Source organism: Acanthisitta chloris, unplaced genomic scaffold, assembly GCF_000695815.1.
Source record: "Acanthisitta chloris isolate BGI_N310 unplaced genomic scaffold, ASM69581v1 scaffold5411, whole genome shotgun sequence".
Classification (NCBI taxonomy): Eukaryota; Metazoa; Chordata; class Aves; order Passeriformes; family Acanthisittidae; genus Acanthisitta; species Acanthisitta chloris.
In genome coordinates this window covers 70,283-95,756 of record NW_008654626.1, presented here as the reverse complement: position 1 = coordinate 95,756, position 25,474 = coordinate 70,283, and the positions used below count along the sequence as shown (strand labels likewise).

At 50.0% G+C, this 25,474-nt stretch overlaps 1 protein-coding gene across 1 annotated transcript in view; it reads right to left on the bottom strand.

The window, feature by feature from the left end:
- Window positions 1-6: 6 nt before the first annotated feature.
- LOC103810700 (protein CEPU-1) overlaps window positions 7-25,474 on the bottom strand; it is a gene marked incomplete at both ends in the record, with an annotated part of 52,079 nt that continues 26,611 nt past the window's right edge. Inside the window, 4 exons of the mRNA XM_009083615.1 lie at window positions 7-71; window positions 4,454-4,605; window positions 6,303-6,423; window positions 7,022-7,156. Coding sequence (XP_009081863.1) covers window positions 7-71; window positions 4,454-4,605; window positions 6,303-6,423; window positions 7,022-7,156 — 473 coding nt within the window. The remainder of the gene's footprint in view (window positions 72-4,453; window positions 4,606-6,302; window positions 6,424-7,021; window positions 7,157-25,474) is intronic.

Below are 25,474 nucleotides of genomic sequence, written 5' to 3'. Positions count from 1 at the left end.
GAGGACCAGCAGCCACACGCAGCCGCTTCGCCGCCACGCGCCGTTGTTCCCGTCGTGCACTGCTCCAGGGCCTGCAGGAGGGGAGACAAACACCCACGTGGTTAGCCATGAAGTCAACAAGGCAACATGAAATAAAGAGCAAACCCGACGGAATCAACACTACTTGGGCCCCTGGTGGTCATGGTGCACGTGGTGGGATTGGTCTGTGCGAGAGCTCTCCTGGTGTTGCCATCCACCCATGTTGTCCTTGAGGACATGACGCAGCCATCCCCATTCAAACCAATCCTGGTCTTTGGGACAAGACCTGCTGCGGTCTCTTTTCAGCCCTCAGTCTCCATCCCATGCCCATCACCACCATCTGACCTCCCTCAGCCTCCTTCAGCCTCCTCCAAATTTGTCCGGGTTTCCAGCCACACTTGTAGGGGGGTGAGAGCTTCTGCCCAACACACGCTGCCCACCTTGGGGCAACCACCCTAGTTCCCCACTTGTCTCCCTTAGTGGGGCACAGTAACCCCTTCCCACCCAGCAGAGACACCACCAGCAGCCCTACACTCAGGGCTTTGTGTTTTGCACCTCTCCAGTGTCTCTGGGACTCATCATGGGCCCAGATCACCTCAAGAAGGAGATAGGATGAGGAGGGTGGTCAAGAAGAGTCAAGACTATTCAAACCTTTGGGGATCAGAGAGTGAGTTCATAGCTCACCATGGGAATGGAGGTTGAAGGTGTCTGATCCAGTGGCTTTCAGCAAAACACCCCCAAATAGTTGGCCCAGGGAAAGACTAGGGTGGAAAAAAGACCTCAGGAAGGCATCCAGAGCATGGCTGCCCACAAGGTCTGATCGAGCCACGGTTTTGAAACCTCAGGACATGTCCCCTTGCTTCAAAGCCTGACCAAGGCACTGAGCACCACTGAACATTTGGTCTCCCACCAGTAACGCTCTCCAGCACACTCAGACACCTCATAAATCCAGGCACAAAATCCAGGTCTCCCCCATACCCTTCCCAACATGTACAAGCCATGGTTCAATGCATCACAAATGAAGCCACCCCAAAAATCAAGATGACACCAACTTGTTCAGATGATAAGATTGCACAGCAGAGTGCCAGCTGCCCTGACCAGGAATAACACCAGGAAAACAACCAAATGCCTGTCCAACCCTACCACATCCCAGAAAAAAAACCCAAAGCACTAGAAGCATCCCAGAGGAGGAAGGACCTGCCACAAGACCCACCACAGAGACATCCCTGCTTGTGCCCTAGCAATGGGGAGGGAGCCAGGGACTGCAGGATGGGACAGGCATGCAGAGGGCACAGACCACCACCAGACAGGCACAGGAGGCTGGTGGGGAGGAGGCAGGATGGGGGGCAGCTGAGCAAGCCCTAATTCATCACTACTCCAGTGAAAGCAGTGGGGTCGTGGGGCAGGAGGTCGAGACAGTGGGTGCTGTGGCTCCCACTGAGATAAGTTAGGGTGGGCCTGGGGGAAAACAGAGCAGGGAGAACACTGGCATTGCAGAGGGCCCCAAATTACTGACCTTTCCAGGGTGTCAGAGCGGTAGTTGTCTCTTCTAAAAATTAAAGAACAAGTGAAAGTTAAGGCAAAAAGGGCAATGGAAAGCGCAGGCTCGAGACGCCTCCCTCAGCCTGCCCTGACCTGGGGCTGGGAAAACAAAAGGATGGGGGGAAGCAAGTGGGATGCTGCTGCCCAAATCACACCCCACTGCTCTGGGGCCATGGTTCCCCCATCTGGGGGGGAAGCTGAGATGAGCCCTCAGACCTGGCAAAGTCTGTGGTTGGGCTTGGGGGGGTTCAGCTCTCCCCTGTGGATTTGGGGCATATCCCTCTGGATCTGCAACATCCTAAATGGATTTACTGCCCCACAGCAGCCTCTGGGAGCAGCACGGACTGTGTGATGGGGGAGAAGCAGAGGGTTTTTATTTCCCCCCAAGTGCACAGAACGCTGCAGTTTCCCTGAGCACTCCATCACATCCCAGACAGCACCCAATGAGCCGCTGAATGAGGCGGCAGCTCTGTAATAACGAGTGCTACATGTTAAATAAAGCACTAGTTGACCTCCCTGAAAAATTAGATTAAAAAAAGGATTAAAAGATGAATGCTACATTAGCCTCTCGCACAGCCCCAAAAAAAAGGCTCATGTCATGGTACCTGCAAAGGATTAAACCTCCATTTGCGGGGGGAAAAACACTTTGAAACACACACTCAGCTTCAGGGGAAAGGGAACACTCACAGAATTGTCCCCCAGAACCTCACAGAAGGGACATTTCTCATGCCACAGGTCGCACAGCCATTGCACTCACTTCTCTCTTATCTTTCCTTGCAATAAATACAGACTCATTAATCCCCAGACCGAAGGCACTGGTTGCTTAGGGACAAGTGAGCTCGGCCCCATGACGCATGGGGCCAGCACATCACTGCTAATTAGGGGGTCTGTCCCTGGGGATGTTGGGGAGCCCTGTACCAGGAGGTGAGGTCCCCTGTGTGTCATGGTCCCCTCAGAGAGCTGTCACCCCACAAAGGGACTCAATTAAAAAAAGTCTGAATGAATCATTAACTCAATGTGGCTTTACAGAAATTAAGGGTGGTCAAAGGACTCTGGTTTCACTCCCAGTCATTCAGACTTACAAGGCAAAGAGGGGGGTCATAAAGTAAGCTTAGACTTTGCAGGATGCTTCCTTGCCTCCCACCTGACACTGCCATCACACCGTGAGTCCCTCACATCACTCACGGGTTAGAAACCAAAGATCTAAGAGTTTCATCAGCAGGGAGATGTCATCTTTACTTTCGGGCTGTTCATCCAGCCTGTGTCTGCAGATGCCAAACTGAAGGCTCACACTAATTAAGATTTAAACCTCATAACACCATGGGAAGATGACAACATCACACTAAGGATGTGTGTGTGGCTCAGGCTATGTTGGGTGCTCAGCATAGCCACCCTACAGCATGGATGGAGCCAGGCTTGGGTGGCTCTGCAGTGCCAGAGGTGTTGGTGTCCCTAAAACATGGGGACAGGGATTACCAGGAAGAGTGGTGGGGAAGAAAACTGAGATCGTTCCTAGGCAATGCTAATGAGGGTTCAGCACAGGTAAATGTACATCACAGACTTTTTTGGGGGGAGCAAATGGGTGTTAGGCTCATTAACATCCAAAGTTAGCTCCATGTCAGGGCTGCAGGCACAGAGCTGAGCATCCAAGATGGGATGAACAACTGTCACAACTCAGGGGAACCAAACACAGCTGCCAATACCAGTGGCAAGGGAGGATGATCTTATCCTGCTATGCTGCCCTGCAAAGCCCAATATCCTCTGCTCTCCTCAAACAAACTGCTTCCCTGACCTGGGGCTCCCCTGGAGCACATCCAGCCCCTCCCCAAGGATGGTAAGACACAAGGCCTCCACATGCCTCCTATGCTCCACTGCTCCAGCACACTCAGCAACCCAACTCCTGTGGGATGGCTCACTACCCCAGGGCACTTTGCGTAGCTGAGAGCACATTCTGCTCTGAGCCACTCCATGAAGGCCCTGGGGATGAGGAAGGCTCATCTTCCCCTCTGCTCCTCCCCTCTCCAACCATACAGCAAGAGGCAAGGAGATGACAAGGCAGAACTGGGTGGCAAGGGGGAGGACAACACTGGGGTGACATCAGGAAAGGATGGAAATGCCTAGTCCTGTCTTTTCCCATATTGTTCAGCAGTGAGAACCACACATGCCATATCCCCAGCAGGGAAATACTCCATGGCAGTGCCCAGGGACAAGGTTTGCCATCCATCTCTGGCTCCCAGTGGCCATGAGAGGGATCTGGGGCGCACAGCCCCTGCTCTGGCTCTTCTGCCACCTAAAGAGTCTTGACAAACACATTGAGCAATCACAGCCCTTCCTGGCTGTGAGCAGTATCAGATGGATGCATTGCTCTTATCCCAGCTCCAGCATGCAGGAAAAGAGTCCTGGGACAAGAGTACAAACCTGCTCCCCCTCCCTGCCCTCTGCACCTTCCCATCTCCCTCTGGCACCATCAGTAAGGATATATCCACATCCTGGAAGGTGACAGAGCCAGAGGCCTGTTCATTCTCAGGTGGGGATGGGGCAGCAATGACTCTGAGCACCACCTCTCTGCCCACCCATCAACACAGGAGGATGCCTTCACACAGAGGTACTCATCAGAGCAAGAAAATGGAAACCTGCAGTCAAATCCTAACTTTGCATAGCTGGTGGATCCCAAACTCAGCACCAAACACCTCTGAATGATGTGAGACACAGGACCTGAATCAGGAGGTAGGTTTGGAGGTTCTCCACTGTCCCTGCACTCACCACAACTTACAACCCATGCACCAGGGCAGGAAGGATCAGCACATCTCCCCAAAAAGACAAGGGAGACCCTTCCCATGTCTCACTGTTAAGCCCTTCCCCCTCCCTGGCTGTCTCCCTCAGCCCCACTCACCATAGAGGATCATGCTGGCGTTGGTGTTCCCTAGCTGGTTGGAAGCTACACAGGTGTAGTTGCCATAGTCCTGCTCAGAGACGTTGAAGAAAGTCAGTCTGGAGAAGAAGGCTTTGTTCTCCACTTTCAGCCCTTTCTGTCCTTCAGCCAGCCTGGGAGAAAAGCAGAATGGGAGAGGGTCATGAGGGTTGTATCAGGAGGAGAAGAGCCTGCTAATTTCTATGTCCTTGTGAGTGGGGTCATCAAGCTTGGGAGAAGAGGGAGAAGGGAAGGTATTGGAAAAGATATGGGAGATGCTCTGCTGGGTCTCCAGCCTCCAGCCCGTACCATCCCCATGCTGACCAGAGGTCTCCTCACTGCTGCAGTCTCTGGATGATGTTGTGGCTTGCCAAATGCTGTGCAGAGGGAGGGATGCTCCCACACCCAGGGAGGTAACCTCATTCCCACCCTGCAGAAAAGCCTGGCTTCCCTCTCACATCACCCTTGAGGGGTCCCTCAGTTCTCCCTGCTTTGCAGGATGTTTTCTTGCAACTTCCTTTTCCCTCATCCCTGCATCTCCCCAGTGGGTGCTGCACTGGGCACCCACCTTGGTCAAAGGCTTCTTAGCCAGCACAAATTCTGCAGTCCTTAGACTTTCCTGAATTGGTATCCCCATCCTGCTCTGCTCCTGAGGCTCTTTTGCTCACTAATTCCTTCTGGGAGATGCTAAGTCTCCACTGTGGTCCCTGCCTGGCTCTGGCTCTGATCGGGCAGGCTGAGCCCCTTCCTGCTGCTGCTCCACAGGCCCTTGTGATCTGACCTACTTTGAGCAGAGCCTTTCACCTGCCACACAAACATCCACTGTTTGTACACTCTGCTGCTCCTTTTAGCCCAAACCAGGTGGGGCACCCAGCCCTACCCTCTCCTCCAGCTTCTGGAGCACCTCTTTTGGCTAAAACATCCCTCCTGACCAATGACCAGTGTGGCTCATCCCATATTTGGCCACATCACAGCCCCTCTGGGCTTCCCATGGAGAAACAATCAAAAAAAGGATTAAAAACCACTTTGCTGGGGCTCAGAGAGAGATATTTGCTCCAGAATGAGGCCCTACCCAGGAATGCACTGCTCCCCTTCTCCTTCCCCAGCCACATCCCTGAGCTGCTACTTTGACAGGACACAGAAGTTGACCTAAAAGGATAATTTTCACCCCAAAGCAGGGCAGACTGTCTCTAGGGCATAACAAACTTTGTCTCTCAACCGACATCACATTTCTTTTGCTTTTTCCAAGAGCTGCCTTCTGGCCAAAGTGTTTAAAGAGATGACAGAGGTTTCATCCACACTTAAGTGCTTGGATTTGTGCTGCCAATATCCCTCTCGGCTGTTATGCTTCACCCAAGCAGGGATTTACCATGACACCTTCAAACAGGCATGGGCAGCAGTGATCCTGTGCTGCTGCTCTGGCAGGACACAGATGCTGCTGGTTGACCTTAAAGGGTAATTTTCACCCCAAAGCAGGTCAGGCTGTCTCTGGGGCACAGCAAACTTTGTTTCTCAAATGACACCAGATTTCTGCCTGCCCTGATGGAGACTCCTGGATAAATCCCTCTCCCCAGATGCCCCTCAGCTATTTTTCCCATCACTGAGTTAAATATAAAGCCTTGGAATGCTTTTAATAGACACTGAGTGGCGGCAGCTCCGTCTGTGGATGCTGGAATGCCTGGATTTGCCCTGGATAAGCACAACCTGCTGCTGTCAGGGGGACCTGCCTCAACTGGACTTGTGCCAAGGGTTATCAGGCAGAGCTGCTGGCACTGGGTGCAGCTCACACAGGGTGGGTGTAGGTCCCTGTTTTGCCCCCCCAGGCTCTTACCGCTTGTCATCTTTGTACCACTGGAAGTCAGCAGAAGGGACAGCAGAGGCTTCACACAGCAGGATCCCCTTCTGCCCCACTGGCACCCCAGTGCTCTTTGCATCCGAGATGTATGGTGGGTCTGTGGGAAGATGGGAAACCTGTGATCAACACCCTTGGGGCATCCTATCCCTTTCCCTTGATCCTCAAGCTCCCTTTTTTTTCCCTGCACTTAGGAAGGAGCCAAAATCTCTGAGCCCACAGCCAGCTCCTGTCTGTCTGTGCTGCTGTCCAGGGTTTTTGGGGGTCCTCTTCCTCAAACTGGAGTCCCCCAGCTCTTGGGCAACACATGTGCCACTGTGCAGCTAATGGGGTGACCAGAGAGGTGTTTAGGAGGGTTTTTACCTCTGTCTAAGCATGAAATGTGCTGCTTTCTTCTTCCCCTCGATTTTTTTCTAGTGGGGAAACAAAATTTCTATTTACTGCTCACTTCTCTCCTCTCCCTGGAGGTTATCAGCACAGCATCTCTCCATGGGTGGAAAACCCAGGCTGATGGAGACAGCTGAGGAGGAGGTGGTGGGAAAAAAACGGAGCTTGAAAAGAAGGGGAAAATAGGGCAAAACACCACCTGCTCAGAAAAACTGCTACTGTCTGGCTCACTCTGGGGCCCCAGGGCTGTGTGCACCCCACTACCCACCACTCAGCCCTGTCCCAGCCCCTGACAGCTCCCAGCTACTCACAGTTGACAGTGACTTTGACTCGCCGGACGACAGGCGCCGACACTTCGTTGGAGGCACTGCACTCGTACTCGCCCGACTGCTCCCGCGTGATGCCCGTGATCTCCAGGTACTCATCCTCACTGATGAATCCCACGGCTGCAGGGGCAGAGGGAGAGAGGGATGAGTGATAGGAAAGAACAGCAAACTGGCTGGTCATCATCTGTGACTGTGTCACTCTGTGCCAGGACACCATTCTGCAAGTGGGAAGTGTCCCTGTCCATGGCAGGAGGAGATCATCTGATCTTTAAGGTCCACTCTAACCCCTTAAAATTCTCTGATTCTGTAGGCCCCAGCCCAGCACGTCCATGTGTCTGTCCCCACCATTCCTCTGATTCTGTAGGCCCCAGCCCAGCATGTCCATGCCCACTATTACAAGAAAACTCCTGCCAGAGAGGTGTCTGCAAGCACTGGACCTCTGTGGTGGCCTCAACCCTCCTGAGAGCATCACTTGCGGTAGATAACATCCCTAAGGTGTGCAGGGTGGGCAAAATGGTCCTTGCCAAACCTGCACCCTGCTAGAAGGACCTGAGATCATCTCTCCTTGGCATCTGAGCATCCCTCCTGCTGGGAGGCACTGCCAGGCTTACCTGGCTCTACATAGACACTAATTTTTCAGCTTCAGTTAATTCACAGCCAGTTTATTCCCATTAGCTGTGTGCCAACATCTCCCTTTAGCTGAAACACTTTAGCCCTGTGCCACCTGAGACTCATTTCTGTTGTCCCTCTCCTCCCCATCCAGGCTGCAGTGCAGCTCCTGGTTTCACTCAAAGCCAGAAAGATGCAATCAGTAACATTTCCTTCACTTTGATATCTTTCTATCCCCCTTCCCTGCAGGAATCCTCTTTGTTTTGACACAGTCCTGGAAACCCACAGTGCTTGGCTGGCCAAGTGCAGGTGTCGGGCCACAAGAATCTCCTGGTTTTCTCCCCAAATGAACAGCACAAGAGACTTTTTCACAGCCCCAAACGGAGACAACTTCTCCCTTCCTTTTGTTTACATCTCTGCACGGGATCTCCTGCAGCCAGGATGCTGTAATTACTGCACGGAGCATCTCCAAGCCCAGTGTCACACTTAATATTCCTATAAATTTTAAACGGTAGTCCTTGGTACATATGTGTGGCAATTGGTGTCATATTTTAATTAGGCTTGCCCTACACCATCTGAAATTAATAATAGCTCGAATTACCAGTGTAATTTATAAATTAACATTGCTGCAGCATTAGGAAATAAATTAGCTCCGGACAGCTGTTTCTGGGAGCGAGTGCCAATGGCAGAGAGGCCAAGCACAGGTCTCTGGTCCCTGGGGGATGCAAAGAGCTCAGTCAGCCCTCACTTCCCACTTGGCCACTGCCATCTCTGTGCTGGTGTGACCTGATGGGCCACGACTCGCCGCGCTCGACCGGTCAACCGTGTGCATCTCGCTCCTAACAAATGCATGCAAAACACACACGTGGGAGGCTCCCGGCGGGCACACACTGCCTGCATCCCACCAGCTGATACTGTTATAGCATCTCTTCCTGCAGACCAGGAAGAGTGTGGCCAGACTCCACCACCCACCATGGAAAACATGTGGGGATCTGAGCCAGCGCTGATGGCATTTCTGTAACGCCCTGACAGAGCACCCAGGACATCTGGCAGGGTCCTGCTGCTGCAATCCCAGGTGCTATTGTTGTCAACTGAAACCAGGGCAAATATGCTGAGCTGTGATGAAAGCCCACCTTGGCTCTCGGGGCTTGCACCAGACCTCACAGCTGGCACCACTGCACGACATCCCCAGAACTCTGCACAACATCCTCAGAACTCTGCACAGCATCCTCAGGACTCTGCACAGCATCCCCAGGACTGTGCACAGCATCCTCAGGACTCTGCACAGCATCCTCAGAACCCTCCACAGCTGCCTCAGGCCTGTTCACACCATCCTCAGGACTCGGCACAGCATCCTCAGAACTCTGCACAGCATCCCCAGGACTGTGCACAGCATCCTCAGGACTCTGCACAGCATCTCCAGGACTCTGCACAGCATCCTCAGGACTGTGCACAGCATCCCCAGGACTGTGCACAGCATCCTCAGGACTCTGCACAGCATCCCCAGGACTCTGCACAGCATCCTCAGGACTGTGCACAGCATCCCCAGGACTGTGCACAGCATCCTCAGGACTCTGCACAGCATCCCCAGGACTCTGCACAGCATCCTCAGGACTGTGCACAGCATCCCCAGGACTGTGCACAGCATCCTCAGGACTCTGCACAGCATCCCCAGGACTGTGCACAGCATCCTCAGGACTCTGCACAGCATCCCCAGGACTGTGCACAGCATCCTCAGGACTCTGCACAGCATCTCCAGGACTCTGCACAGCATCCCCAGGACTGTGCACAGCATCCTCAGGACTCTGCACAGCATCTCCAGGACTCTGCACAGCATCCTCAGGACTGTGCACAGCATCCCCAGGACTCTGCACATCTGCTGCTCCCTGAACTGAGGACCCTGTGCACACACCTGGATGCAACCCACCATCCCAGGCTGACCTAAATGGGAAAGCAGCCTCATACCACTCTGTAAGCTTCAGAAAGGAGCCAACTTAGTTTTCCCATTAAGGAATTGCTGACATCCACCCGCGCCCTCAGCCCTGTGTCGAAATTCCCACCCGAGTCCAAACCGCTGAGCTCATCAGTACTTAGCACAACTGAAGGGTGAGATATGAAGGCGTCACCCCAAAATCAATATCCTTTGGAGACACACAAATTACAGTGCTACATCCAGCGGCCCTGCAGCACTGCAAAAAAAAAAAAAAAAAAAAAAAAAAAAAAAAAAAAAAAAAAAAAAAAAAAAAAAAAAAAAAAAAAAAAAAAAAAAAAAAAAAAAAAAAAAAAAAAAAAAAAAAAAAAAAAAAAAAAAAAAAAAAAAAAAAAAAAAAAAAAAAAAAAAAAAAAAAAAAAAAAAAAAAAAAAAAAAAAAAAAAAAAAAAAAAAAAAAAAAAAAAAAAAAAAAAAAAAAAAAAAAAAAAAAAAAAAAAAAAAAAAAAAAAAAAAAAAAAAAAAAAAAAAAAAAAAAAAAAAAAAAAAAAAAAAAAAAAAAAAAAAAAAAAAAAAAAAAAAAAAAAAAAAAAAAAAAAAAAAAAAAAAAAAAAAAAAAAAAAAAAAAAAAAAAAAAAAAAAAAAAAAAAAAAAAAAAAAAAAAAAAAAAAAAAAAAAAAAAAAAAAAAAAAAAAAAAAAAAAAAAAAAAAAAAAAAAAAAAAAAAAAAAAAAAAAAAAAAAAAAAAAAAAAAAAAAAAAAAAAAAAAAAAAAAAAAAAAAAAAAAAAAAAAAAAAAAAAAAAAAAAAAAAAAAAAAAAAAAAAAAAAAAAAAAAAAAAAAAAAAAAAAAAAAAAAAAAAAAAAAAAAAAAAAAAAAAAAAAAAAAAAAAAAAAAAAAAAAAAAAAAAAAAAAAAAAAAAAAAAAAAAAAAAAAAAAAAAAAAAAAAAAAAAAAAAAAAAAAAAAAAAAAAAAAAAAAAAAAAAAAAAAAAAAAAAAAAAAAAAAAAAAAAAAAAAAAAAAAAAAAAAAAAAAAATAAACAAAAAGGGAGAGATGGGGGAAAAAAAAAGATCCCTTTTATGGCTGACCTAGAATCAGCTTCTCTGTAGCACAGCGCTGCCTGCTGATAAAGTAACGACACAGCCGGTGGCCTTCAGATGCTCCACGCACAAATCTGACTCTGGGTTGTGCAAAGGCTCAGATAACACTGCTTCCCGACTAACCAAAGGCCTTTTCCTGAGTTCCAGAGCTGGTTTGCACACGGCAAGAATTAGCTCTTGCCACAGTCGAGCCGTAACGTGCGTCCGCGGTTTGATCTGGGAGCAAAGCAGCTCGAGTGTGTTTCGGTCCCCAGCTAAAGACTTCATTAAAGTAACTGCAAGGGTCAGCTTTCTGCCTGCAAAAGCTCAGGAAATTGGGGGATGAAGGGCTCCTCTGTGCCTGTGTTGTGCTGAAGTCTGAGGTACACGCAAGGTAATTGGCCCGTGGAGAGGCAGAGCACAAAATTCAGGGGCTCAGGGTTTGGCATCCATGGGATCTTGGCTACAGCCAAAGAGAGCCTGTCCTGGACCAGAACGGGATGCTCTGAGCTAGAGTTAACACCTGCTTTTGCCCTGTGCACAACCATGCTTAGATAATGGTAGCATTAGGAATATCATCCCTGCCAGAGGCTCTGACCACATCCTGCTTCCTTAGTTCCAGCTACAGCATCCCAAAGATTGAGATGACAGGAAGAATCCCTGTCTTGAGAGCATCACTGAAGTGGGTGATTCCAAGTGACTGGGACACCATCCGTGTCCCCCCACCCTCTCCTGCACAAGGAGCTTTGCAGGAAAGCCAGACCTGTAAAACTGCTTTACTCTGCAGGATCACACCCTGGAAACACCTGGAGCACAAAGATGCTCAGACCAGGGCTGGACCAAGGCCCCACAGCTCCAGGATCTCCCCCAGAGGTACCAGCCCTGCTCTGGCTGAACTGATGGTGGGAACTTTCAAGGCTGTCTCTGCTTGAGCACAATTAGGAGCTGAAATATTGCAGGAATTAATGGAGAGCTCTCTCTTCTCCTCAGGAGCTAGAAAACCAGCACAGCCAGCACCCATCATTATTATTATTAATACTAATAATATAATACAGGCCAGAAATGGAACAGCCACGGACGAGGCACAAGCACAATCCTTGCTCATCAGCCAAGGATGATGAACTAACCCAGTGCAAGCCAGGGAGACATAAAACCAGAGCCTGAATCCTTGTGCTCAGCCTCTCATGGACCACCATGCAATGTTTAGGACTTGCCCTGCAGATCTCCATAGAAAAAACCTCAGGGAAGGGGAACCTTGGCTGTCACAGCAGTGGAGGAGCCACAGAGGTGAGATCCTGGTCTGACACTGAGCACCAAGGCAAACCCAACACGACAGCCAAGCTGTGCCTGGGGTCCCACTCATGCATCCATATTCCTCCCTCTATGCCTTTCTCCTCCTGCTTCTCCTTGTTTTCCCATCCCGACTCATCTCCCTTCTGACTCCTCCTACCCGTTTGCTTCCCTTGAGCCTCTGACAAGATAATAACTCACCAGAAAGCAAACACATGTCCCCAAATTAATTACATGCCACTGTCCCTTGGCTCACTGTTGCAGCCATGTTCAGGTCTCTAGGACACTGCTCACAGCTTTCCCTGCCTGAAGGCTGCCCATCATGCCATTCAAAAAGCTTCCCTGAACTTCTCTCACATGTCCATACCAACTCCCTGCACCTTGGATCAAGCTGAGCCAGTCCAGCCACTCAGGGCTGCAGCATTTCCACCTCTAGAGCCCAAAGGCACAACCTTAACAATGGTCCCACACTGGGTTTGGTCTTTGATGCCCAAAGTCCCAGTGCTGATCCCAAAGCACTACCCTGTCCACTCCACTGTGCCACTGCATTTTCCAGGCCCTGATCCCACTAGCCAGGATCAGCTGAAGAAAGAGAATATTTTATGGAGATAATTTTATTAAAATGTTTACAACAATGCAGATATTGACATCTCACTTCAATCAATAGCACAATTTATTGTCCTTCAAGGTGAACATTAAGCCAAGCTGCCCATTAGTCAATATTTACCTCCAAGGTCTATAAATCTTTATACAGGCTTCAGCGGATGTTGACAGCAGCTGATTCCAGATAAGTAAAAGTAAGAGCGTGAAACATTGCTCCTTTTGGAGGTGAAATAGTAACTAGTTAATTACAGTCCCTACAGCAATTCTCAACTATCAATTTATGGCTACTTCTGGCAATAAAAATTAACACCGCGCAGACTCCGGGCTCGGAGTGACGCACTGAACCCGAGGGCCATAGATCTCAAACGTCACCCCGACGTGGTGCTGATGGCCATCCTGTAACAGTTTATGGGAGATAAATAAAACTCACAAAGGTAATAAGAGCGAATTGTTGGCACCCGAGACCCACTTCACCTCTCCTCCGTGCGGCGGCGAGCGGAAAAGCACAGGGTGGGTGATTTAGTAGCATCACAGAAGACAGGGAAGGATATAGAGGAAGGAATCACCCCAAATCCCTCTCCAAGCAGCATGACAGCCTCAGGTACGTGGGGAAACAAGAGCTAAGGCTGCCTCCAGCCAAAGATGGGGAATGCACCTACTTCACCTCCTCTTAACCAGCATTACCCACTCCTGACGGCTCAATTAACACATACAGAACAAAGTTCAGGCGTTTCTGAAATTCCCTTTCCCATTTCTGCTTGACCCCTGGCTAGGGCAGCTTCCCCTCTGTGCACCCCCTCTTTTCCACTCCCCTGTGCAGCTTAACGCTGCCACGCTCCGGTGGGCAGAGATTGGGGGTAATTAACCTGCTGGAAAGCTTCCAGCACGATCATTAAAAAACTGATTTTTTTTAAAGATTACCCTATCGACCCAGGCAAGCTCCTCTCCTCCTCTCAGGAATATTGCATCCCTGTACCTCAGGCTCCAGCCTGTTTCCATCTCTGACCCCCCCTTAGAGGAGCAATCTCTTTAGGAAACACACCTACATGAGCTACAAGGTATGAACCTCCTCTTCTCCATGTTCACAAGCCTTCAGAAGAGAGCCCGTAACCCCAGAAACGGGCACGCGGCGTATCAGAGTCTGTGTCGTGCTTACACGGGGCCAAGCCTCTCTCTTTTTGAAGTTTGCTGATGACAAGGAAAGAAATCTCCTCCCTGACATGCTTTTCCATGTTAATTAGCATGTTTCCATGGCCTGATGTTGTGCGAAGCCCCAGGGGATGCTGCGTTCGCTGCCTGGCATTGCGCAGCGCTCGGGGATGTGGGAACTTGGCAGCAGCTCCTTCCACTGCTGCAGTTTGGGGTCCCTCCTCATCCTCATGCCCCATGAGGGGTGGTGAGCAGCACCAGTTGTGCTGCTGCCACCAAAGAGAGGGGAAACATCATGTTTTTCTTACTCAGACCCTTCGTTAATTTGGCATTGGTCGAACTCTCGCAGCCAGTTTTGCTCCGTGCCCTTGTGCGTGGCAGTGCAGGCTGTGAGGGAGAGGAATGGCCATAAAATCCTGGCCATAAAATCCTCCTCCTGTACTTGTATCAGTGTCCCCTCCTCCCCTCAGCTGCAGGACGTGCCTCTCCTTGCCTGTGATCATGCAGTGCTGTGGCTTCTCTTCTCCTTCCAAGTATTTTGGGCACAGGCAAACCAATGGTGCCTCTTGTTTTGCCTCAAGATGCTCTGGAGGACCCTTCCAGGCATGATTCTGTGCTAGCATGAGCAGAGATGACTATTTGTGAAGGACCTAGCTAAGCTGACCATGACCATGAGGTCAGGACATGGGGCTTTCAACAGGCACCCTCTGAACACAGTCTCCAACCAGGAATCTTTAGGAAGGCAGTGGCTCTGCAGCCAAACCTCTAATCTTTCCTGCCAGGAAAGACATTTTCTTCAACTTCTTGCGCAGCTCAGAGCTAGAACTGAGACAGGACCCAACTCTGTGGCTACATTTGCTCACTGCAGCCCTAAGACCACACCTGGGCTCACAACTCCTACAACCACCCCAATATTTAACTATTTATACATATAAATACATTTATAACACACATTTATACATATACACTCAAGGGAATGGCCTGAAGTTGTGTCAGGGGAGGGTTAGGTTGGATATTAGGACAAGGTTCTTCCCCTAGAGGGTATTTGGGTGCTGGAACAGCTCCCCAGGGCAGTGGTCACAGCCCCAAGGCTGACAGAGCTCAAGGAGCATTTGAACAATGTTCTCAGGCACAGGGTGGGATTGTTGGACTGTCCTGTGCAGGGCCCAGAGTTGGACTCAGTGATCCTTGTGGGTCCCTTCCAACTCAGTGTATTCTGTGATTCTGTGACCCTATTTTAAGGGGTTGCATGCAACACATCTCACTGGTATCTAACAGTGACTTACAGAGACCCTCCAGATGCCACCACAGCACTTGGTCAACTCAGCCTATGGTCACAGCCTATATTGACAACAATTCCATTGACAGCCAAAGCAAGAAACAGAGTCCCTGAGCAGCCAGGTCTAGTGGAAGGTGTCCCTGCCCACGGCAGGGTTTGGAACTAGACGGTCTTTGAGGTCCTTCCAACCCAAACAGTTCTATGACTCTATGATTCTCTGCCATGGCATTCTGGGGACACCTGCCCAGTCCTCTCACCTCACTGACGCTACACAGCACAGCTGAGTTGGCTGAGCCGTCCATTATAGCACCATTGTGAAGAGTTTTTAGCTTAAAAGTCCTTGAAAGTTTCCCACTGTGACTCGTTAAACAAGATCTTTTTCACTCTCCCTCTATTCTCCGCTAACAATATTTATACTCATTTCTTTTATTGAAATCTATCTGCCGCCTGTTCTATTAAAGCCACCTGAGTGGCAGCTCCTATTCTCCGGGAGCCTGCAGCCCATCTATTCTCCAGACAATGAGGTACAAGCAGTCTATCTTCTATTGTGCTTCCCGGCCTTCGGCTCTCAAATCTTCCATCTCAAAAAGGCATGTCAGAGACGCCTCCACGCAAAAGATTGGAATCCCGGCCCCGTGGGGGCTTCCCAGTGCCGCCGCACTCCCTCTCCGGGGGAACATCTCCAGGGAGATGCTGCTGTGGCACCCGTGATCCCTCAGGGATGCTTCTCCCCCCATCCCTACGCATCCTTAAGAGAGGCTTGGCATGTCAGACGGCTGCTGCACGCGCACGGCTCGCTGCTGCCGGGATGTTTGCACGTCTCAGACAACTTATTTGTTACTGGGAAATAAAAGAGGAGCATTAAACCTTTTGTTTGCAAGAAGTAGTTCCTTGGGAAATAAATGGATTATGGAAATTAATATTTAAAGAAACAAAACAAAACAACTCGGGGACCAACCACCCTTGAACGAGGCTCTAACTCAGGAGTAAATGAGTCGAATAAAGAATGAGCCCTTTTATTTCGGAGCCAGGGAGAGCCAGGCTAGCTCAGAGCTCAGCAAACTAGCAAGAACCATCCTCAGCCTCTCACAGTCCCTGCCTTCTCCTGAGGGTCCTGGTAAGGGCATCAAAGCCCAGGATAAGGTCCAGAGGGCACGTGCCACCCTGTTAGAGCAAATTAGCAACGGTTGCAGTTCACCAAGCTCTTAAGTGGTGTCAGGTCTGCAGCAAAGATGGGTGCAGGGCTCCTTAGAGCCTGCTGTTCTTAATGATGCCCTGGTGTTACCACAAGCATGAGCTGGACACCTACTCCCTTGGCCCTTGGAGGGCAAACTAGTGACCCTCATGGTGGCACGGGGAGAGAATGATGCTCAGCAGGGGCTGTGACCAGCACCAAACCACATCCCACACGGCTTTTCTGCCTCCTTGCAGAAACACATGCAAAAGCCACATGCAAATCAGTATTGAGGCTCCCACAGAGCCAAACCCTCTCCAGCGGAGACAGCATTCTCCCAGGCTCCCACTCCAGCACCAACACTGCTCTTGGTGACTCTTCCTCCCAATCCTCTCTCCCACAGCCCAAAACATCCAACGAGATGCCCAACACCAAGTCCTCTCTTCCTCCTTTCCTTACTCCTCCTTCCTGCCCATGATTTTTTCCCCGTAGCCGCTTCCAAGGTGAGAGAGGACAGCGTTGCTGGAATGAAAGATTCTCCTGCGTGCCCTCTCCCAGCAGCGGCCCTAATTCATTTTTCATGGCCCCTTGCAGTGACAAAAGCCGCTGCTTCTCTCTTGTAAGCGTGCGCCATGCCATAAGTCAAAGCTGATGTGCATTTTCCCCCTGGGTGCCGAAGCTGTGCTTTTGATTTAATTTGTCCTCTTGTTTGGCGCTCAGCCTTTGTTGGTGAGTTCCTTCGGAGAGGAGGCAAGGTAGGGCCCCACCCGTGTGGAGGGGCTGCCTGACAGATGGGGTACAGTGAGTAGTGGTTAAATAATTTGCTGCAATGATACCAAGATGTTGGAGAGTGACAGATGCTGCTGCCGGAGAAAATCGCTCCGACAAACACACACATCCTGTTTGTGGGAGCGCTGCTCCTCGATTAAATCCTGCCACAACTTGGCTTTCCTGGAGCTCATCCCATGTCTGGCAGCTTTCTCGCTGGCTCTAGGAGAAACTGTGGTGCATAAGGCTTGGCGAGGAGAGAGGCACCAAGAAGCAGGGTTGCTCCTGCAGGTATTTTGTGAAGAACCCCCAAAAATTCCATGGGAGATCCACCACATCCCTTCCCAACCACACACTCCTCCATGCAATCAGCATTGCTCTGCAGGAGAAACCGTTTCTGTTGCCTGCCAAACTCGAGGCACCCCATTTTCCTCTGGATTTGTGTGAAAAGGAGCAGCTGGCAGGCAGGACCGAAGGGTCCCTCCGGCTGGGAATTTAAACCCAAAGGCTTTCTCTGTAGGACAAGCTCTTAAGCAGCAATTGCAATCCAGAGCGTTAAATGGCTGTAACCTCGGTTAAGCTGTATTTCAGCCGCATTAGGGAAATATCCCTCGGATGGGAAGCAAGTGGCATAATGGCATTAGAGTAAAAAAATAAGCATCAAGTGCCAGCTAAATCCATCCCCAGTGCTGGCAAAAAGTCATGGGGATCTGGGAAACTTCCCCTGCTCCATGCATATCCCTGCAGGCAGCTCACGCCAAGTCCAGATGCTATCACTGCCACGACTTTCTGCATGGGAGATATTTCCATCCCTCCTCTTCCCTGGAGACCTCCTGACCTCTCTTCACCCCCCAGAGCCATCTGAATCATGGCAGGGTGAGGCTCGCTGTCGCCTCTCCATCATCTTTATCCTGTCTTTATTTTTTCCAGGCACACTATTTTCCAGCCCAGTGGCCTTGCTCTGTCCCTTGTGTTTTATGGCACTGATGTCTCCATTTCTGCAGGATCACTGGCAATATTGTGGCTTATTGTGAGAAGATGGGGAAATGCAGGAGGGGGATGAGATTTGGATTTGGAGCTGTGGGAGGCTGGTAAGGATGCCCTGAGCCTGGGGAGGGGAGATGGGGAGTGGAATTGCAGGGATGGGTGATACTGGGTGACTGAGAATGTGGGACCAGAGAGCAGGCTGAGTCCCCTCACTTGAGCCCATCACCCCCTTCACAGACTTTTGTGAAGGTACTGACCCCAGTCTGAGTGCTGGGAGGGCAGCAAGAGGCATTGCTCTGCAAGAGAAAAGCCATTTTAAATAACAGCAGCATGTCACAGGAAGGGGAAAAACCCATGGGCTATGGCATTGCTCTGGCTTTAAATTATACTGTAGGAGAATAAAAATAAAAGAGAGGAAGACAGAGAGAGAGGCCAGGAGGAAAAAGAATTGCCATTGTTTTACCAAGCAGATGGGAAAGTTCAGGGGATCAGAAAAAGACTATTATTATCTTGACTCGACCGAGAGAAGATGGGAAAGGAAGAGGCATTTTTTTCCCCTACAGTGAGGAATGCTATGGCTGGAGTCATTTCAGCAAAGAGTCGGAAGGAAACAGTGCCACTGGCTCAGGGCAGTGCCCGAGTTATGCCCATGGCCTGGGCATGCCACCACAATTTGGAGTTTTGTCCCTTTCCCTGGCAGTGACACTGCACCCTGCACTGCTATTGCAGGAATGGGGGGAACCACACGTCCCTCACTGCCTCCAGCTGCAGCAATGTGCCAGCTTTGCTGCCAGATGTGCCCACTGCCAGTGGCACTGCAGCTGTGGGCACCCCTCTGTGGCACTGCTGGTCCCACCACCTGCCCAGCCTTGGGGCATGACCACCAGCTCCAACTCCCCACATTCCCTCTGCCCTGCCCCAGAGACGCTTTGCTTTGCTACAAGCAGAACACACTAAACACACAACAAATTTCCTGCTGGCTGTGTAATATGAGCAGAACATGATTTTTTCCCCAAAAAAATTAACGTGACAAGCCCATTTTTTGTGCCTGTGCCAGTGTCTGTGGCTGCTCACTGCTGTTCTTCAGCTTGGTCCGGGGCAGCCGTGCCGCTCCGGCTCGCCAGCACGTTTCAGCTCCTTGCCCTTACAAGCACAGCAGCATTTCTCAGCCTCACCAGAGACAAGGAAACTCTCTTTCTACCCATGTTCAGGCCAGGGGAAGGGCACAGCCCTGAAGCCCACAGCATTGACCGAGCACAGACATCAACAACTGATTTACAAAGCAGAGCAAACACTGGTGCAACATGTTCCTTGGTGAGTATCAAGGTCATGGGACAGAGAAATGAGAGGTGGAGCATATGTCTTCATACACTACATCCCTCCTTGAAACCAGTCTCTTTGCCACTCTCCCAGTTCCCTCCATCCTCACTTTTTCTCCTCCCCTTTTCTCTCTTCCTCCCTCCAACACATGGTCTTCCCCTCAGTCCCTACATCTCACCTTGTCACCTTTCCTTCTCTACATCGACTTCTCTCCCACACCCCTGGGACACAGAGAGGGTCTGGCAACCTGCCCTGCCTAATCCCATGGCTACTGACTCCTTGGGCACTTAATATTCACGACAGAGAGAAACATTTCACGGCGAATTGGACGCACATTCGACTGGAAATGGAAATTTTATGACTCTTCTCACTCCGCGCCGCAGATTACACCAGCTGAGAAAACATGGAAGCAAATGAACAACCTGTGAACTGTAAAGTATATTAATAATGAAATCACAGCCCGGGAAATGAAGGCTTTATTCTGTTTATATTCTGCTCCATTAATGGAGAGTGCTGCACTAGCTCCACCCCATTAGCTGCCAATCTGAGGAAGAGCACAAGGGCAGTGGAGGAATGGTGACAGGGGGCAAAAATCTCCTTCCCACTGGCAAGTTTGGCTCAAAGAATTTCTTTGTGCTGACTCCATCATGAGTCACCATGGGGAATGTCTTTGGTCTCGGTGTCCTGCTCTATGCAAGCTCAGGAACAAGGTTACAAGGCAAGGAACGGAGCAAATGGCAATGCCAGGAAAAAGAAAGAACAAATTTAGGTGGAAATCAGCTCCAACATCACCAGAACTCCCCCAGTGAGGTGCCAGCACTGGGAAAACCATCCACATACAACTCCATGAGCTTCCTCCCTGCCCTGCTCATTCCCAGTGCCTGCCTGCTGGGGTTTGAGCACCTCCACCTCTCCAGCATCCTTCCAATTTCTCATCACCAGGTCCCATCTCTCTGGGGATGGAGGGAACCACCACATTTCTGCACCCACAGCCCCGAGGCCACACTGATGGCCAAGGGAGAGAGGTGGCAGACCAAGCTGGGCTAGCAGAGCCTATGCAAATCAATAATTCAGTGCTATTCCCTTCCACACAGCCCTGCCCTTGGCTCAGCAGACCTGGGACACATGTGAGACAGTCTGGCCAGGCTTTCTCCTCCCTGAAAACAACTGTGGCAGCTTATGCAAAGCACATCACGGGAGCTAAAAGGAGCCGGAGCAGAGTTTTCTATAGCTGAAGCGACCTGGTGTTGACAGAATGGGGACGCATTTCCACAGCTCAGATTTTTATAATAATACCTCAGGGGAGTCACTGGCAAAGTTTGGCCCAAATATAATTAGTTTGCACAGCTATTAGGGGCTGATAAAAGGTTTTAATTTGTGTGGAGATCTCTGGAATCTCAGACACTCCCATCCCTTGCTCTTCCCCAGGCCAGTGAATGAAAGGAGAGTCCCAGGCAGGGAGTGACACAAAGCCATGAATTTACCAGGGAGGGAAGGAGCTGTGTTCAGCACTAAAGAAGAGACAGAAAATCCAGCAAGATGACACTGGTGGTGTGTTGGGTTTTGTCTGCCTCATCCCACCATGCCAAAGTAGTATTAACATATCCCCTTCTTCTTGTGGGGTGATGCTGGGGATGGAGAAGGGATGCAGCAGCACCTGAAACAGCTCAGCAGGTCTCACCTTTGTGGGAAAGGCAGTCAGTGACCAATGGAATGAGGTCAGGGAGAAAATTTGGGGGTGCAGGCAGGACTTCCTGCTTTTAATCCCCATTAGAGCATCAGCAGTTGCTTCCCCAGGCTGCAATGAGGAGCAGAGTCTGCTCTGCCTCCGGCAAGAAGGGAAAGTGTGACATTGCAAAGCTGCATTTAGGGAATATGCTGAAGCCAAGAGGATTTTTTTCCCCTTTTCTTAAGGGAAAGACATTGCCTCGTTTGTAGCTGGAAGGGCTCTTGTTATTTTCGTACAAAGATGCATATTTTAAAGGCAGCTATGCCAAATATGTGAACAAATCAGCTCACAGAGTTCATTTCCACCATGCAGGGAATCAAAAACATTACTTTTTTTACTCATAAAAGTACATAATCTCCCATTGCTTCCAAAAAGCAGGAGGAACCAGGGTGCAGCGCGAAGGGAAATGCTAAAAAGAGCTACCCACATGGCACACTACTGTGTTTGAGCCATTCCTTCAGGAAAGCAAAACCTGGAGTCCATGACATGATACCATGAGATTTTGGCTGCTGCTGGGCCAGATCCTGCTCCCATGGGAGCTGATGGGGAAGCTGCTGGCACTCAATGGGCTAAATATTCACTCTCCTCCTGTCAGCATCTCATTGCTGCTTGTGCCATGTGTCCAGACTCTTCTCAAACAGCCCCTGGCAACACCAGTTGCTTCTTTCACTACAACCATGGACAAAACTAGTGTCCATCCCAATGTCCTACTTCTCCAAGACCACTTCACCCAATCATAGAAGGGTTTGGGTTGGAAGGGACCTTAAAGCTCATCTCATTCCGATCTCCTGCCATGGGCAGGGACACCTTCCACTTCAACTTCAATCTATCTGCACCCTGCAAACAGAGCTGGACCATTAGTGACCCTTTGCCTTAGCTGTTCTGTTCAGCACATGCTGATTAAACGAGTATCAAAACCAGTGGCAGATTTACAGGTTAACAATGATATAGTGGAGTGCACTGCAGCCAAATTAATGCCAGCTATAATGTAGTTTACCTCATTAAACAATGCACACCAAGATCCTGTCTGTTGTAAAACAATTGGTCTCTGAAGCCTAGTGTTCATCTTCCAGGGTTGCTGGGAGATAATAAATGGGTAATATTCCGGCGATAATGGTAATGGAGTCACGGCTCAGAGCTAATATTATGGCAAAGCAGTAATTATTTCAACAGTAAACAAGGGGACGGTTGAGCTGCCGACAGGATTGGAGCCGGTTGAAATGCTTCGGTTAATAGAGCTGGAGGCCAGGCCTGCACCTGCCTCTTGGAAGGAGGACAAGGTGCTCGGCCACTGCATGAGTTGGTTGAATCTCTGTTGAGTCACTTGGCCACCACAAGACAGGGGGGACACATGCAACAAGGTGAGGTGAGACAACACGTACAGCATGGCCAACTCAACCCAACCCAAGCCAACGGCTCAGGGCAGGCTCTGTGCTCCATCACACAGCCACAGCAGGATGACTTGGTTTGTCCAGTCTTGAGGAGACTGATGGTAGACTGTTGGTTGAATCTCTGTTGAGTCACTTGGCCACCACAAGACAGGGGGGACACATGCAACAAGGTGAGGTGAGACAACACGTACAGCATGGCCAACTCAACCCAACCCAAGCCAACGGCTCAGGGCAGGCTCTGTGCTCCATCACACAGCCACAGCAGGATGACTTGGTTTGTCCAGTCTTGAGGAGACTGATGGTAGACTACTGTATACAATACAGCTTCCTCACAAGGGGAAGTGGAGGGGCAAGCACTGACCTTTTATCTCTGGCAACCAGTGATAGGACCTGAGGGATTGGCCTGAAGTTGTGTCAGGGGAGCTTTAGGTTGGATATCAGGACAAGGTTCTCCCCCCAGAGGGTGCTTGGGAGCAAAAGGTGCCCGGCCACTGCATGAGTTGGTTGAATCTCTGTTGAGTCACTTGGCCACCACAAGACGGGGGGGGGACACATGCAACAAGGTGAGGTGAGACAACACGTACAGCATGGCCAACTCAACCCAACCCAAGCCAACGGCTCAGGGCAGGCTCTGTGCTCCATCACACAGCCACAGCAGGATGACTTGGTTTGTCCAGTCTTGAGGAGACTGATGGTAGACTTCATCACTGTATACAGCTTCCTCACAAGGGGAAGTGGAGGGGCAAGCACTGACCTTTTATCTCTGGCAACCAGTGATAGGACCTGAGGGATTGGCCTGAAGTTGTGTCAGGGGAGCTTTAGGTTGGATATCAGGACAAGGTTCTCCCCCCAGAGGGTGCTTGGGCACTGGAACAGCTCCCCAGGGTCACAGCCCCAAGCCTGACAGAGCTCAAGAAACAATTAGACAATGCTCTCAGGCACATGCTGGATTGTTGGGGTGGCCTGTGCAGGGCCCAGAGTTGGACTCGATGATCCTCATGAGCCCCTTTCAACTCTAAATATTCTGTGACTTGCTTCCTGTCTATGAAACATCACTTGGGTTGGCTCACACATCTCCAAAGAGGCATGAGGCAGTGCAGAGACACAAGCCCCAGGATGAACACAGAAGCAGCCTTACACAAACCATCTGTTCCCCCCGAGAGGTATTTCCCTGATAAAAGGGACAGCAGAGAGCAGAGCTCTCTGGTCTGCAGTTAATTAGGTGACTTGAGGCAGGTTTAAAGGGAGCAATCTCACAGGACATGGAGCTGATCACAGCAAGGAACAAGGCAGGACAGAAGCAGGTGGAGATTTTCCCACCCAAGTAGATTCCCCTTCTCTCTGTCTCCCAGAGCTCCAGATCTGATGTCCAACCTACAAACATCCCCTGTCTCCCCTCCAGGGATGAACCTGGAAAGATGAAGACAGCAAACCATGTGCTTAATGGACAAACCTCAGAGATGGGAGGATGTGTTCCCTTCCCAGGGACGAGCAACTCTTCAAGCAGGATATTTTTTGCAGTTGGTTTGTCCTCTTGTTTTAAGCCCCACCAAGAGCCAGGGAAAATCAATATATTCAAACATACCAGGCTTCTCCCAGAGTCCCTTTGCTGGTTTGCTGCTGATGTATAGACAGATGTTCTCATGAGACCTCTGCCACATCAGGCCACTGTGTCTCATCTATCTTAAGTGCATATACGAGCTGTGATTACTGCTGCGTCCGAGTGCCTCACGCCTGGAATGCATTTATCCCCCAGTCGCTTCTGGGAGACAAGGGAATGCTATTGTACCTCTTCCAGGGAGGCCACGGAGGTTAAACAGAGGGATCACAGGGGCTACCCAGGATGTGGCAACGTCAGGATCCTCTGAGCATCTCCCCTGTCTCTGCTGGGACGCATTGAGGTGGCACCTGCCCCTCAAATGACAGCTCAGGACTCTAACTCCACATGGGATCTAGCTTTCAACCCCCAGCCTAATCCTGAGATTAATGAGGGATTCCCACTACAGAGACCTCTCGATCAGACCTCTCACGAGTAAATACACCATCAAGCCAAACCATAATGTTTTCCTACCCTGGCAGCCGCTGTCTTAAGCCTTACACCAGAATCCATCATACTACAGCAATAATCAAAAGCAATTAGACAAAACTATGGCAGAAAAGTCCATCAAGGGTCATTAAGGATGACGACTTGGATGCAGCCTCTGGCTCAGGATGTCTGCGTTGTGAAAGAGTGGTGCTGGCTGGGAAGATGAGCCAGTGAAGGAATCCACCTTGCACACACCTAGTTTTACACCTTTCCCCACACCCCTTGTCCTGTCATGGCAGGATAACCACACTTGTCTACCCACAGAGCCCTCCTCATCATTACAGCTAAGCCATGCCTGCTCCTCCTGGGAGAGAGGCTGCCCAGCCTTCATCCCTCCTGGAAGACCCCTCACTTCAATTCCTCGGCACATTTCCCAAGCTTAATGGGAGGCATGATGAGCCTCATGTCTGCAGCATGGATAAACATCCCCTGGATAGCTCAACAGGGTGCCACTCACTCTGCCAGTCCTTTGGTATCACCCTGAGCTCTGCAGCCCTGATGCCATGATTCTTCCTAGCCAAGAAATCCCAGCCTTCATCTGCCAGGAGATGAAAACTGGCCTGACAACATGACAATCGCCATGACAACATCAGAGTCACCCCCCCAAAAAATAAATAAAAAGCCCAGTAACTATGGAAACACCTGAGTGACCAAAACCAGGCGATTAACTAGAAGACCTCGATGTAGTTTACAGACAGCATCGGCACCGCGGGGCTGAGGCTCTCATACATCCAAAGCCTTGGAAACAGAGATGACAACACCTTTGGATACTAACAGGAGTGTGTGTGGGCACACCCAACACTGCCTTTCAGACTCCTGAGTCCTCTGTACAACCTAAACACCTGAGTGACCAAAACCAGGCGATTAACTAGAAGACCTCGATGTAGTTTACAGACAGCATCGGCACCGCGGGGCTGAGGCTCTCATACATCCAAAGCCTTGGAAACAGAGATGACAACACCTTTGGATACTAACAGGAGTGTGTGTGGGCACACCCAACACTGCCTTTCAGACTCCTGAGTCCTCTGTACAACCTACCTCTGGCA